The sequence below is a fragment of the Thermothelomyces thermophilus genome, chromosome 4, assembly GCF_000226095.1.
Source record: "Thermothelomyces thermophilus ATCC 42464 chromosome 4, complete sequence".
Classification (NCBI taxonomy): domain Eukaryota; kingdom Fungi; phylum Ascomycota; class Sordariomycetes; order Sordariales; family Chaetomiaceae; genus Thermothelomyces; species Thermothelomyces thermophilus.
In genome coordinates, this window is record NC_016475.1 from 274,954 (window position 1) to 290,009 (window position 15,056).

Sequence of the window (15,056 nt, forward strand, 5' to 3'; positions counted from 1 at the left end):
ACCGAAACGGGCGTGCATGCCGGAGGGACGCCCTGGTACATTCCGCCCGAGTACGCCGCCTTCGGCAGCCGAGGGCCGCCGGGAGATGTTTTTGCGCTCGGGGTGGTAATGCTCTACGTCCTGGGCAAACTGCGCTTGCCTGAGCTTTACGCGCCGGAACTTCACTGGAAGATTGCCGACGTACGGATAATCGGGTCCGAGGCCTTCAAGGCAATGAAGAAGTGGCAAGATATCCTTAGAAAAGCGGCCAAGCAGCTGAATGGTGCTTCCATACTCGAGATGTTGGTGAAAGGGATGGTCGATGAAACGCTAGAAGGTAGAATCTCATCTGGCAGACTTGTGGAAGAGTCCTCAGTGCTCGTGTGAGAGTGTTGAGCCCTAGCTGTTGAGTTATAACATCCTTCCTTGGACAGCAGTAGCAAGATTAATGGTATAAGTTTAGTTGGATTTTCTAAGATCCTCTGATAATAGAGCGTTTTGCTTGGGATGCCAAAGCAGCATTATCTGCCTCGAAAGCTTGTTTGCCTGCCCTGGTCAGCCCCGCAAACTGTGTAGCACTTTAGGCCCGAAAGCTTGGCTTTTCTGCCTCACAACATAGATAGGTCCCTGTTCAAGACCTCCAAGTTCCTTTCCTTTACACGTTACGAAGCACATCAATAACCAACAATACATCGACAACTATCACTAAGCTGCATCCATCTGTAGTCCCTGCGGCATACTGGCAGATATGGACGGATGTTTGCCTCGTCCGGACGACCCGAACGACCCGAAATGGCGTTGGCCGTGGTGGAAATTCAGATTGCCGCCCGACGCGCTATTCACGACGCTTCACGACCGCTTCAACACTAGAAGCTGCCCAATCCAGGAACCCTACGCATTCCTTCTCGACGTCCGCGAATGTGCCGACCAGTCGGCTGGAGTAGATGAATTTTACACCAAGCTTGCCGAGCGGAGGGATCAGCGGAGAAGCGAGCTCGAGCGCGCCTGGGACGAGACGAAGCGTAGGATGGAGGAATTTCTCCGCGATGAGCCGATATGTGGCTTTCGCGACTGCAAAAGCCGCGATGAAGACTGGTTCGATGAACACAGCCAAAACGACACGAGAGCAGACCGGTGGATCAACTTTTGCCGTTCGTGCAGCCATATGTCGTTCGACCGCCTGGTATCCTTCTTCGACGGCTTTGTACGGGACAAACGGAAAGACGTGGAAGAAAGGGTCCGTGAATTCTATACATGTCTGGGAAGCCATCGTCGACGCAAACTCGCCCCGGACTATTCCAACCCTCTTGTTCCGCCCAGAAGCACCAGGACAGATACCATGAAGAAGGATCCAGCTGAAGCTAGTGACTCTGCCGAGAATCCGCCGCATCTATGCCCGCCGCTCTCGGCGTCTTCGAGCACCCCTCCCAAGCAGACACCCATACAGAACGAGAGAGCGGAAGACGGGCAAACACAAGCCTCCGCCATCCCACGCAGCAGCGGGAAGAGGAGCCGTAGTGGCTTGGGCGCAGAAGAGAACAAGGAGGAAGCTGACGCCGAATCCGGCCATGTACCCCCGCCCAAGCGACGACGCAGGTCGCCCCCCCCCCCCCGACGGCGACCACTCCGCCACCGACGACTCATCAACGCACACGCCTACACATTTGCAGACGCCTCCATCATCGCTGTCACATACACCAATACCGACATCCTCAGTAGAGTACAGCGGTCGTCTTGCTCCAGCTCAGCACACCACCTCGGAGGGGGAGAATCCTCTGCCGAGCACCCGCCCCACCTCGCCAGCAGGGATTGGGGAGAATAGCCTTGACCCTGTTTTGGGCTTCCTAGTCGCTAACGGTTTGCCTGCGGAAAGCATAGGTGGTACAGGGAGTAGTAAGGGGAGACCTGATAGGAGCAAACAGGATAAGGAAGAGGTTCATGTGAGCAAGTAGGGGGCGCAAAGGGTCTGATCGTAGACAGTGTTATGCTATTCTTTATAGTTAAAGGATCGACAATGTATCGCTTTGAAGCAATGAAGGGAAGGGGGCTTGAGGAATGATGGAGTCTAGGTTTGACACGAGTGATGATGCTGGCAATCAATTTTGTGATAGTGGATGATCGCGAGAACTGAGAACTTATGGAATAGGTGAACGCCCTGCAACTTGCTCCGCATGTTGTCACTGTGCGGGTGTTGGTCGCCGTCAACATGTCGGCGTCGGGCATAAAGTAGCTCGACCCATCAGCCACTACCATCTCCCGCTACACCGCAATCCGCGTCTTGACCCTGCCTGTTACCAGCAGGGTCCCTAAACCGGACGGTCCTGTCCGCTGCCCTGACCGCCCTCGACCTGGTCCGGAGATCGCGCCGCCGGCTGATATCTGCAGTTAGCAGCAGCAGGGCAAGAAAAGGAGATAAGTGCAGGAAAGAGGGGAAAGGAGATAAAGACGGCGCGGGCAAGCCCTTCATCGTTATGTCCGACAAGGCGCTTCAGGACGTGTAACACAAAGCATTGAATTGGATCCATTATAACACTACATTAAAGCTAGCAAGTCGAAATTCTTAGCAAGGACATAGCTACTATAGCTAATTAAGGGACCTAGTAATATATTGTTCACACTTATATCTCTCTTCAGCCGGATCTTCCTAGTTAGGAGCCATACTAACGGTTTATAGAGAGCTATCGAAAGGAATATAGTTAGGAGTACCGTCCAAACCTAAACCTTATTACTAATAAAGCCTTCCTTTAGTATATTAAAGGTTTATATCTACTAGAAGTAGTTATAACCTCTCTTAATTACCTTACTAATACTAAGAGAGTTTCCCTAGAGTTAATCTATAATTATACTAAGGCTAGAGAGATCAATTTCTAGATAGATCGTAAGTAAGGTAGACGTACCCTTATCTAGCAGGTGAAATAGACAGCGTTTCAGACGGATAACCCTATTTTTGCTACTAACTATAAAGGCTTACTAATAGATACGTTACAGTCTAACTAGACGGTAATATAAGTTTTTAATGCTATTAAGTTAGAGGTTAATAGTAAAGATATTTCTAATAGGGATAGTAATATAGTAATTATAGTATAGAGTATTACCCTTATAAAGTGCTATTTTATGGAAATAAAGGATAAGCTAATATAGGATCCTATTAGGTAAGAGGGGACTAATAAAGTAAAGACTATTTAATTACTAAAAAGGACTATAGAAGTAAGAGGAACTAACCTTCTAGCTATAAGTTAAGAGGTTATAACTATTACTAAGAGGGCTGCTAATCTAGCTAATAAGGGAGCTCTCCCCCTAGCTAGATAGAAATAAACCGTTCGCTTTAAGGAATTAGAGAAATCGACTAAGGAGAACGTAGCCTATAATATACTCTCTCTAGTTAGTAAGGCTCTTTAAGTAAAGATACTTACTATTGACAAGGTCTTAAGGATCTCCTTAGTGTTTAAGAACACGCTAATTACATTCCTTAAGTAAGATTATAAAAGTCCTTAGGAGGTAATTATTATTATTATTATTATTATTATTCCTATACCGCTATGCTAATAAGCATGCCGGAGCCTCTCTAGTTATATACAAAGGAAACCGTACCTAATGGACCGGATAAAAACCTCTGTCCTTAGGAGGTAATTAAGTATAAGGGCTTAGCTATTCCCTTCCCTAATAAGCCGGCTTTATAAATAAGAAGGAGAGCGCTATAAGAGGTTAAGATATACCTTAGCTATCTAGGTAGATAGAGTAATATTAAGGAAGAAGAGTCTATAATTATAGTTCTAGTATTTTTAGGGGTTACTAGTAATAGCTAGTAGGCCGTTATGACGGATAGTTTCTAGAATGATTACCTTACTAGATAGTAAGACTAGCTAGATTTAGAAGAAATCGAAATATCCTTCTAGGCTCTAATCTATATACTCTCTATTAGCTAGAAAATCTAGATAGGTATACTTATATAGATATATATACTATTAATACTCTATTATAACTTTAAGAATCTAAGGGATAAGAAGGTACTTACTTTAATTAACATTAGATCTAAGTATAATATAATTACCCTTAGCCTAGTATAGAAATACTATCTCCTTATATAGATAATAATAGTAATTTCCTAGGGTCTTTATAATAGTAGGCCGTTTATTAGGGAAACGGTTAATATAATTATCTTAAAGGCTATCTTAATTTATAAGCATTTCTTTGTTTTAAATAGAGATACTAGTAGCTACTAAATCTTACTAGGTATACTATTTATCTATAATATAAGCCTAATATTTAGTCATGAAGCTAGCTATCTAGTTATAGTAAATATTATCGTTAAGAATAAATTAATTAAAGTGTTGGTTATCTTGGACGTTATAACCAAAATAACGTTCGAAAGAAAACATTAACTTATAGAAGACGAACTCTAGAGTCTAGTCACAATGACTACTACTACCCCCATATTTACTGACGTTTAGGATAACGAAATTCTACTTAGATTTCTTAATGATTAGGCTAATAAAGCTATTTTTAATATAATATTAAGGATTTCTTGCCTACCTCTTATTGATATATTTACTAAAGTTTCGATATTTTATCTTACTAGATAGAATACTTTAAAATGGAGATACTAGGAAACGGAGGGCAAAACGGATAAGCCTAGCTGTCTAGATAGATAGAAAGCGCTTAGGAAACTTACGTCAAAGGTTAAAAAAGAATTATAGGAGGTATAGACATTTACTATATAAAAGTCTATAGCTAGAAAAGTTTACCCTATAGATATAGCTATTAGCGATAGTTTGGTACCTAATAGTAACCTTAACTAGTAGGAACGGCGCCTAGGGGAAGCTATTAAAAAGATAAAGTTTAGGTTAGAATGGGATAGTCTTATTATATTACGGTTTTCGAACCTAGAGCCTAGGATACGGCTTATAGCTAAACGGCTTAATACGTTGCTTATATCTATAGGAAGCTTTCTATTTGACTAGGAGAAGGAACTCTTTATATAGGTTCTATAGAATAGGGAGGCCGCCCTAGTGTAGGATTTCACTAAATATAGATAGATTTACCCTAATATTGTTCCTCCTTAGGTTATCTAGACCATTCCTTATATAGTATAGTAATTAAAGAGTATCCCTATCCTAAAGCTATTAATACCGAAGGTCATTAACCTCCTAAAGTAGCAGATCTAGTATAGGATCATCGAGCCTAGCTATAGAAGCTACTATAATAACTAGTTCCTAGTCCTTAAGAAGGATAGCAGTCTCTGGCTAATCAATAACGCCTAGAAAGCTAATACTATAACTATATAGGATATATTTATACCGCTAGCTATAGAGGAATTTAGTAAGGACTTTAGTAGTTATAAAGTTATCTCCCTCTTAGACCTATTTTCTAGGTATAATTAAGTTAGCCTTAACAAATAGAGCTAGGACCTTATAACCTTTTAAATGCCTATTGGCCTCTTCCGGATATATACCTTCCTTATAGGTAGAACGAACTCTATTGCTTAGTTTTAACAAGCAATGACCTAGATCTTCTAGAACCTAATTCTAGATATCTGCTACATTTACCTAGATAATATCTATATAAAGGGGCTATAGTCTGACTATAATAGGGAAGAAGTAACCCTTAGGTTATAGAAGTTTATAGTTAAACACCTTTAAAATATTAATATAGTTCTCCTAAACGCTAAACTTGCTAAAGCTACTTGTAACGAACCTAGCTCAGACTTCTTCTGAAAGGGTCCAGACGGAGGTAGGTTGAGCGGAACAAGCAGGCAGGTCGTCTAAGGGATTCGGTAAAGCCAAAGAGTTCACAACAACACTTAGAGTTGTCTCTTATAGTAATCAATAATGCTTGGTATAAGTACTATGATTGTGATTGTTACCACTGGCAAACTCCTAGAGTCCACTATAACGAGTGACTAGCTAGCTATATATATACAATGGTCTGTCCTTCTTCAATAGTTATCACTAGTATCACTTCTCCTTTCACTTCGTGATTCTGCGTTGTCGACGGTGACATGTTATTATTACCAGTGAAGACCTTAGTCTTGGCGGTGATAATCTTCTGATTGGTCCGTCAAGTGATTGGCTGTCGGAATGTCCCGTGTCCTAGCTGCAGCCTGCCAGGCCGCCTATGTGCTTATTCGTGACACGATGCCTCTCCTTCAAGGCTTTTGACCCGAAAGCCCTCTTAGGTCGTTTTAAATAGCGCTAACAACCCTTCGCTTGTAAGTACTGTATTCTCCCTATTTCTATATCGTGGTCGCCATGCTGACAAAATGCCGATAGAGAAACGGAAGTCGTACTTTATACGTTACTATGCTTTCCTTGCTTAGAACATCGCTAAGAACGGTTTTATCGTTATGCCTTGCTCTTGGTACGTATTATAAGGCCTCGTCTGTAAAATGATCGTGCGTATAAAGCGTTATAAGGCCTATATTTGTCGAGGTCGTTCTTGCGATGGCTTTGGTATCTTACTTTCTTCCTATGAGCCTGTCTCCTTTTTTTTTTTTTTACTGTAATTTCTAATGTTTGTTCTAGTAGATTATATTCTTTAGGAGTAGCGTTATATCAAAGATGCTAAACGTCATGCTAAACTTGAGCTAGATAAATCCTAATACTATCTAGAAGAGGCCTAGCGTAAGTTGTCCGAAAAGCTTACATGGCTCCGGTGTCTTCGTTAGCAGAAGGAGTTTTTGGTAGAGAAAGGTGCCGATATGGTGGCGCGTAGTCTGTCGACCTTAGACAAGTTAGAGGAGGTTGAGCGGCAAGAGACGCCTACTATGCCCTCGTTACAGATTAATGATGCCGTCGATGCTATTAACTAGGGCGCCGTCTTTGGTTCTGTCCCGGGTTTTCCTTTGGTCGATCCGGGTTCTGCCGGTGGAACTGTTCTAGTTTCTTAGGGCAGTTCAAATTCTTGACTGGTTCCTATGAGTTGTCTTCTAGTCTAAAATCAAGCCATTTGACTAGGTACTATAGTTCCCTGTTAATGATATATAAATCTAGAATTTCTTCGACGTCCTATTCTTCCTCTTTATCCTCTGCTTCGATGTGCGTAGCAACCTTAGCGTTCTTTGGTGCTGGTTCGAGAAGTGAAATATAAAAAACATCCGTCTGTAGGCGTATAGATGACGGTAACGATAGTTAGTAGTTAGATGTCAAAATTCGTTCTTTGATAACGAAGGGTCTAACCTTCTTAAAGTCTAGCTTTGCGCTTAGTCGTTTGGTTTGTAGGTTTTGTGTAATTAGGTAGACTTTGTCTCCCCTTTATAGGCAAGGTTTCTCGAGCCTATGTTTGTTATAGTAGCTCTTTATTCTGGTTCTGACAAACTCGAGTTCCTTTTTAAGCTTCTTATATAGTGTGTATATCTGTTCTGCTTTGACTACTGCTCTTGGCACTATGACCTCTAGTCCTTGCCTAAGGTCTACTTTATATCTATAGTTCGCGAAGAACGGTGTGACTTTGGTCGTTTCCGTTGGCATTATGTTATAAGCGAGTTATGCTATTGGCAATAGTATGACCTAGTCGTTTTGCTAGTAATTGACGTAAGAACGGAGATACTACTTAATAACTTGGTTTAGTCGCTCTGTTTGTCCATCGGTCTGCAGGTGATATGCTGTTAACAGCTTGCTATTAACGCCTAATCGTTGTATTAACGCTTGCCAGAACTTCGACGCGAACTTGGTGTCTCTGTCGGTGATCCATTCTTACGGCCAAGCATATACTGATGTAACTTGCCGATAGATTATATCTACTAACTATTCCGCTATCTAGGACTCCTTATAGGGAAAGAAGTATGCCCACTTAGTCAGGCGATCTACTATAGTAAGAATACTATTATAGGTCACTCCTATAGCTATGTCCTTGGATTCTAGCAGCTTTGTAATAAAGTCTATTGTGACTAAACTCTATAGTTTATCAGCTATTAGTAGTGGCTAAAGTAGCCTATACAGCTTGTATCGTGCCGTCTTGCTTCGATTGCAAATGTCGTAGTTCCGTACAACTTCCTTAACTCATGCCGTCAACTGTGGAAAGTCGTAGTGTTTCTTGACTTGTGCGACAGTCTTCGTGACTCCTTTATATCCTCCGAGTTTCGACTTATAGAGTTCTCGAATCATTTGCAGCTATTGATCCCTGTCGTAGATATATGCTTTGCCTTGGTACTAGAGTTTCCTATCTTTTTCTTCCACTCCATTAGGTACCACTAGTCTAGGTGCTGTTTGATACTATGCCTCGTTGATCCTTTCCTCTTGAAAGATTGTATAGCATTCTAGGAACGAGTCAAGTAGATCATCTTCTATAGGTATCTGCGTTTCGTGATATAGCGTTCTATCTGTTCGTTCCTTGAATAACGGTGGTGTTGTTCCCGTTTGTCCTTTTGTATGATCCGTTCGTCGACTTAAAATGTCCGCTTGTGCGTTTTCTTTGCCCTTCTTATAGCGGATCTCGAAGTTGAATTCTACGAGGAATTCTGCCTATCGTATTTGTCGTCCGTTAAGTTCCTTTGTTATCGTGAAGTATCGTAAATTCTTATGATCTATATATACTTGTACTGGTTTAATCGTGCCACTGAGGTATGGTCGCCATTCCTTGAAAGCTTTAATAATCGTAAGTAGTTCCTTGTTGTGAATTGGATAATTGAGATGTGGTCTATTAAGCTTCTTTGAAAAGAAGGCTATAGGATGTAGCTTCCCTTGTTTGTCTCGTTATCCTAATTATCCTCTGATAGCGTAGTTTGAAGCGTCCGTTTCTACCTTGAATGGCTTCTTAGGGTCTAGTAGTACTAGTACTAGATCTTTAGTAATAGCGTTACAGATCTACGTAAATGCTTGCTTATATTGCTCTTCCTATTAGAATTTAGTATTCTTCTTAGTGAGCTTATATAAAGGTCGTATAATCACTTTAAAGTTCCTAATAAACATTTGGTAGAAGTTCGTAAATCCGATGAAGCTTTGTACTTCCGTGACTGACGTCGGTTGTAGCCAATTCTTGATGGCTTTAACCTTTAAAGGTTCTATCTGGATTTGTCCTGGGGATATTTTGTATCCTAAAAAGACTGTCTTCCTAACATGGAATTCGCTCTTTTCCTTGTTAACTGATAGCTTGTACGCGTATAGCGCGTCTAGCACTACTATTACGTACTTCTAGTATTTGTCTATCGTCTTGGAGAAGATGAGTATATTATCGAGATAACATACCGTAAATTTGTTAAGAAAGGGTCGGATAGCTTGATCAATCAGGGCTTGGAACATTGCCGGCGTGTTCGTAAGTCCGAATGGCATGACAAGGTACTTATAGTGGCTATAGGGTATCCTAAAGGCCGTTTTCCACTTGTCGCCTTCTTTAATCTATATATAGTTGTAAGCCGATGGCAAGTTAAGACGCGTGAAATATTAGGCTCCTGCTAACTGATCTCGGAGCCGTGAGATTAGTGGTAACGGGTATCGGTTTTTCACGGTCTGTTCGTTAAGTTGCTAATAGTCGATATATAACTATAGCTTTCTGTCTTTCTTGGGCATAAATAGGATCGGGTAGCCTGCTAGCGATGTTGACAGGCGGATATATCCTCTTCGAAGGTTCTCCTCTAAATATCGCTTAAGTTCTTTGTTCTGCGTCTAGCTCGTATAGTAAATCTTAAAGAACTTTAGTCGTGCTCCTTCCTTAAGCTTGATCTCGTGATCCTATGGGCCGTGTTCTAGTAATCCTTCTAGATGCTTTGGTTTAAATGCTAGGTGTCCCTCGTACTCCTTCGGTACTTCCCTAGTCTTGCCTCGTTTTTCGGTTTTCTAATAGTATACGAACTTGGTTCTATCTATAGCGATGCTAGCGATTTCTCCTGTCTCAACCTACTGCTCTAATTACAGTGCTCCGCATTCGTTAACGGAGAGAATAGCTATTGGCGATTTAGCTTGTTCCTCCTATCGCGATATCGATGTCGTTATGCCGCCTCTTCTAGAGTCTGTAGTGGTCTGTCTGCCACTGTCTGTCTCTTACGGTAGATCCGTAGGATATGCCTTTCCTTGAGCATCGTCTGCTCGCGATCCTTACGTGCTCCTTATCTTGCTAGTCGAATATGACTCCGTTCGGGGTTGTAGGTAGCTACCATTCTTCTAGCTAATGTCTAGGTCGTAGTCTTTATACTATAGTAACCCTAATATTATATCTTTGTCGTTACCTATGTCTACGATGCTAAATACGACTGCTATAGTCTTTCCTGCTATAGTGATGTCGATCGGTTCGGTCTCCCTACGTACCTATTACGTCGGAAATGGCCCTTTGACTATGCCATGCTTCCGCTTCATTCTCTAGGGTATTTGTAGCTAATTTATAAGTGTTAGCGAAATTAGATTTATCTCTACTCTACTGTCTACTAGTACGAGCATTTCGTGCTATTTCCACTATACTGTTATCTATAATTGCTTGTCTTGCTGCCGTCGTCCAAAGATTGTAGCGATTTCCTATATTTCTACCGGGAGGTCTCGATATAGTGGTCTCTTACGCTAGTTCCTCCTATACTATGCTACCACTTACCGCTATATAGGTGTTAATGGTTTCCGGGCCCCTTAAAGGGCCCTGACCCGTTTCCCAGGTTAATGCTAACCTCTTTAGTTGTTCGGCTAATAGCGGCTTCGTCGATCGTGCTTATTTCCGTAAGCTATTGAGTGCTTGCGGCTTCCTATCATTAGGTCTGTTCTGCTTTCCGTCGTACATGCCATAGCTTCGTCTAAAGCTCCCGAATTCGCAATTTCTTTTTATCCGCGTGATAGAGGCAATCGTTACTCTAGCACGAATCCTATATGTCTCGTCCAGTTCTGTAGTACCTAGGCCAGGCTCGTTTTAGAACTATCGTAATGCTTTCTAGGTCGCGGGCTTCGATCTTCTAGAGCAATTCGGCCGCTCTGTTTCCTATATCGTAGACCTATTCTATAAGGCGTAAGCTTCCGTCCTCATTTCCTTGTCGGGTCGGCCAGTGATTGTTTTCGAATTTGTCGCGGAAGTGGTATCGGCATTCGTATACTATACACTAGAACCAGGGCACTTGCGTATATACCTCGTGTCGAGGGTATAGTTACGTGGCATTGCCTAGGAGGTATTAGAATTCTTTCCCGAATCCTTCCCACTATATGTAGACCGTAGGTACTCTAGTGCTAATATAAGAGTGTTTCTTCTAGTAGCTTTCCTACGTACGCTCGTCTTTTCCGCAGTTCGCGCGCATAAACTGGTATTCTAGGTTCTATACGTCGTTACTAAGTTATTAGCCGTCAAGATACTTAGCGTAGCTATCGGGCCTATCGTATGTCACAGGCTGTTCTCCTTTAATGGTTTCTACGATATATCAGAGTTCCCTTATTTCGTCCCTTATTCTATCGCTTTATTAGGCAAGTCAAATCAAGTGCCCGTCCTATTTACATAGTTCTGTGTTAAGCCGAAAAACTTCGTTACAGTACCATTCGATTTATTCCTAGAGGAATAGAATATTAGGTCCGGGTCTTTCGATTCCTTGGGTGTCGGTTGTCTACGATCTATCCTACCTCTGTATGACTATAAAACCCCACTGCCTCAAGGCTAGGAGAATCGAAACTGGCGGTATATATTCTCCTGCTATGTCCCATTCGGCAAGACCTGTCTCTAGGTCTATAGTGACTAGTTCGGAGTACGGTGCTTGTTCGTCTTTACCGTTGCCGTCGTGTCCGAGACTATCCGTATCACTATCCTTGTCTTTGTAGCTTGTGGCCGCTACTTCGATGACGTCCTTGGTGGTTTCGTCGATAGTCGTAATTTCCTTTCTAGGGGTTGGTTTCTATTCTTTCTTCGGGCTTCGGCATTCTTGCTTATAGTGCCCTTTCTTTCCGTAGTTATAGTAGGTAATATTAGACTTGTCTTTGGCTGTCTTCTTCTAGTCCTGCTTCTATGCTATATCTATATCTATAGCTCTGGGGTATGTCCTGTATAAGGTATTGACGTATACTCGCTTTTTCTTATCGTTAGCCTTAACCGTAGTTCCGTTTATTCGACCTTGTTTCTACTACTCTTGTATATAGAGTCGATTATCGATCCTAATGGCCTGTGCGATATATTTATCTAGAGTCTTAGGCTAATCGTACTTATATAGCTCGTCCTTAACCTTTTCCTTTAGGCCATTATAGAACAATTGTATTAACGCCTCATCGTTAAGCTAAGACTTGAGTATGTCCTGTCTAAATTGTACGGTATAAGAGGCTACTGACTTGGTCTGTCGGAGATTAGCAAGTCTTTCTTGTATATAAATCTTCTCGTCTTTGTCGCTAAAAACTTTCCAAAGCTCTTCTTCGAAACGGTTATAAGATCGGAAGACTGCCTACATGAACGCGTCTCGGTCGTCTTCGTCTTCCTTAGTGAGATAGTCATTCCACGTCAGCTCGAACCATCTAAGTGCCTTGCCCTCTAGTCTCGTAGCTACGTAAAGGACTTTGGCTTTTTCGTCTAGAAACTTGTCGTCGTTAAGCCGGAAGTAGGATCGGAGATTTGTCAAGAATCCTACGAGATCCTCCTTAGTTCCTCCGTATTTGCCAGGTAGTTCGATCTTGATACGCTTCACTTTGGCGCCCTCGAGTGCCTTGATTTTGGCGTAGGCCTCGTTGACTAACTTCTGTGAGTACTTTTCGCGGTTCTCGAGTTCCTTGATTCGAGCTTAAGTAGCCTTGTCTCTCTGGTCTAACTCCTGGATCTGCTGCTAGAGTTGACTAAGCTAGGCAAGCAGTTGTTCGGCCGTGACGTCGGTAGCCATGTCGGTGTCAAGGTCGAAGTTACCTCCGTTCTGAACCATGATAGAACAAAGGGAGTAGTAATAACGTGTGACGAACCTAGCTTAGACTTCTTCTAAAAGGGTCCAGACGGAGGTAGGTTAAGCGGAACAAGTAGGTAGGTCGTCTAAGGGATTCGGTAAAGCCAAAGGGTTTATAATAACACTTAGAGTTATCTCTTATAGTAATTAATAATGCTTGGTATAAGTACTGTAATTGTGATTGTTACTACTGGTGAACTCCTAGAGTCTACTATAACGAGTGACTGGCTAGCTATATATATATAATGGTCTGTCCTTCTTTAATAGTTATTACTAGTATTACTTCTCCTTTCACTTCGTGATTCTACATTGTTAACGGTGACATGTTATTATCACTAGTGAAGACCTTAGTCTTGGCGGTGATAATCTTCTAATTAGTCCGTCGAGTGATTGGCTGTCGGAATGTCCCGTGTCCTAGCTATAGCCTGCTAGGCCGCCTATGTGCTTATTCGTGATACTACTATTATAGTTAGAAAATCCTAGTAATGCTATCTATAAGTAGTATTACTTAGCTATCTCTATATACCTAAAGGGCGACTACCTAATAATGCCAAAGTTATAAAAATCCTTAAGTAGACTTCCTATTTAGATTTAAAGGATGTTTATATCTTCCTAGGGATTATTAGCTACTACCGGATCCAGATAGAGCACTTTACTACGATTACTCGGCCGTTATATAATCTAATGAAGAAAAATACCTATTAGGAATAGGGCCTTGCTTAATAGCAGGCTATAAAGAAACTCTAAACCCAAATAACCACTACCCTAGTCCTTATACCGCTTATTTTCGATAACCTTAGATATAGTTAGATATACCTAATGACCGATGCAAGTCTTTTCGGTTAGGGAGGAGTCATTAAATAAGTCGGCCCTAATAAGAAGAGGCACCTATGCCGGTTTAAGAGTAGGATATAGTCTAAGGTAGAGAAACGGTATAACCTTACTAAATAGGAGCTCTATAGACTACTTTTCCTATTGAAACGTTTCTAACGGTACCTCTTTAACGTTTACTTTATCGTGGAAACGGACGCTCTTATCCTAGTTTACTAGTTAAATGGCATAGCTAGTGATATATCTAAAGCCTTGATAATATAGTAGATTATATAGATTTAGCTATTCGACTTTAAGGTTAAGTATATTCTAGGTTCTAAAAATGCTATTACTAATAGGCTTTTATAGAAGCCTTCTAGTCTGTCTGACTAGATAGAGAAAGCAAACGAGGAGGATCTTAACGATTAGGTTAATATATAAATCTATATTAACCGCGTTAGCAATCCTTTTAAACCTATAGACCTAAACCTTAAGGAAGGATACTCTAAACACTCTAGGGTAATCGTATAGTACTTAGCTACTCTAGAAGAACCTATAGCTATCTGACTATACTAGCGGTAACGTCTATTTAAGAAGGAAGCGCTTAAATATTTAGTAAATAAGGGCTATCTATTCCTTTAGCTAGTAAACGATATCTAGAATCCTTACTATATAGTAGATACCTTAGAAGAAAGGCAATAAATTTTCTAGGCTTATTACAATAAAATAGGCTATGAAGGTAGAGAAGCTACTTACTAAAGGGTTACTAACTACTATTATTAGAAGGGAATATATACTAATATAGTAAAGTAGATTTATACCTGCTTAGAGTGTTAGATATAGAATATTAAAAGATTTAAAGAGGTATATTTATATTCGGAGCCTTCTCTAATCCTATTTACGAAATGGCACTTAGATATCTAGTTTATACCCTCTAACTAGAGGGGGAAGCCTTATTTTCTCCTCGAGGCATATAACGATCTTATAGGATTTGTAGAAGCCAAAGTCCTACCTGAGCTAGAGTGGTAAAGAACTTTATTAACCGTAACATTCTTCTTCGTTAAGGGCTCCCGATAGTTATAGTCGTTAATAGGGGATCTAAATTCAAAGGGGAAGTAAAAGCTATCCTAGAGGAACTAGGGGTAAAATGTATTATCATTTCTCCCTATAACTCTAGGGCTAACGGTATTAGTAAGGCTAGGTATATACCTATTACGGCTACCCTAGTAAAGATAACTATAGGGACTAGAAAGAACTAGTGATAGCTTCTTCCCTATATCTTATATATTAACTATACTACCGTTTGAAATAGCTATAGCTGCTTACCCTTTAACCTTATCTATAACTATAATCCTATTAGTCTAGGAGCTTCTCTTACATCTTTGCGAATACCCTACCAAAACATACGAAACTACCATCGCTAGAAAGCTCTCGAAAAACGCTATCTAACGGTACCACT

At 41.3% G+C, this 15,056-nt stretch overlaps 4 protein-coding genes across 4 annotated transcripts; 2 read left to right on the forward strand and 2 right to left on the reverse strand.

The window, feature by feature from the left end:
- The first annotated feature begins 553 nt into the window (after positions 1-553).
- On the forward strand, positions 554-2,167 carry MYCTH_2305841 (uncharacterized protein). The gene has a single exon (XM_003663679.1). The coding sequence runs from the start codon at positions 728-730 to the stop codon at positions 1,799-1,801; it is 1,074 nt and encodes a 357-aa protein (XP_003663727.1). The 5' UTR covers positions 554-727; the 3' UTR covers positions 1,802-2,167.
- Positions 2,168-6,234: 4,067 nt separating this feature from the next.
- On the reverse strand, positions 6,235-8,780 carry MYCTH_69999 (uncharacterized protein). Its single transcript, XM_003663680.1, is given in 3 exon segments — positions 6,235-6,446; positions 6,501-8,172; positions 8,191-8,780. The coding sequence occupies 1 exon segment, from the start codon at positions 7,443-7,445 to the stop codon at positions 7,230-7,232; it is 216 nt and encodes a 71-aa protein (XP_003663728.1). The 5' UTR covers positions 7,446-8,172; positions 8,191-8,780; the 3' UTR covers positions 6,235-6,446; positions 6,501-7,229.
- Positions 8,781-12,301: 3,521 nt separating this feature from the next.
- MYCTH_2127524 (uncharacterized protein) lies at positions 12,302-12,769 on the reverse strand (the record flags this gene model as incomplete). The annotated part of the gene is made up of 2 exons (XM_003663681.1): positions 12,302-12,622; positions 12,719-12,769. 2 exons carry the CDS (start codon positions 12,767-12,769, stop codon positions 12,302-12,304), a joined length of 372 nt encoding a protein of 123 aa, XP_003663729.1.
- Positions 12,770-14,661: 1,892 nt separating this feature from the next.
- On the forward strand, positions 14,662-14,856 carry MYCTH_2064311 (uncharacterized protein; the record flags this gene model as incomplete). Its single annotated transcript, XM_003663682.1, has 1 exon — positions 14,662-14,856. A coding segment is annotated over one exon (195 nt), but the record flags the coding sequence as incomplete, so codon positions are not given.
- Positions 14,857-15,056: the final 200 nt, after the last annotated feature.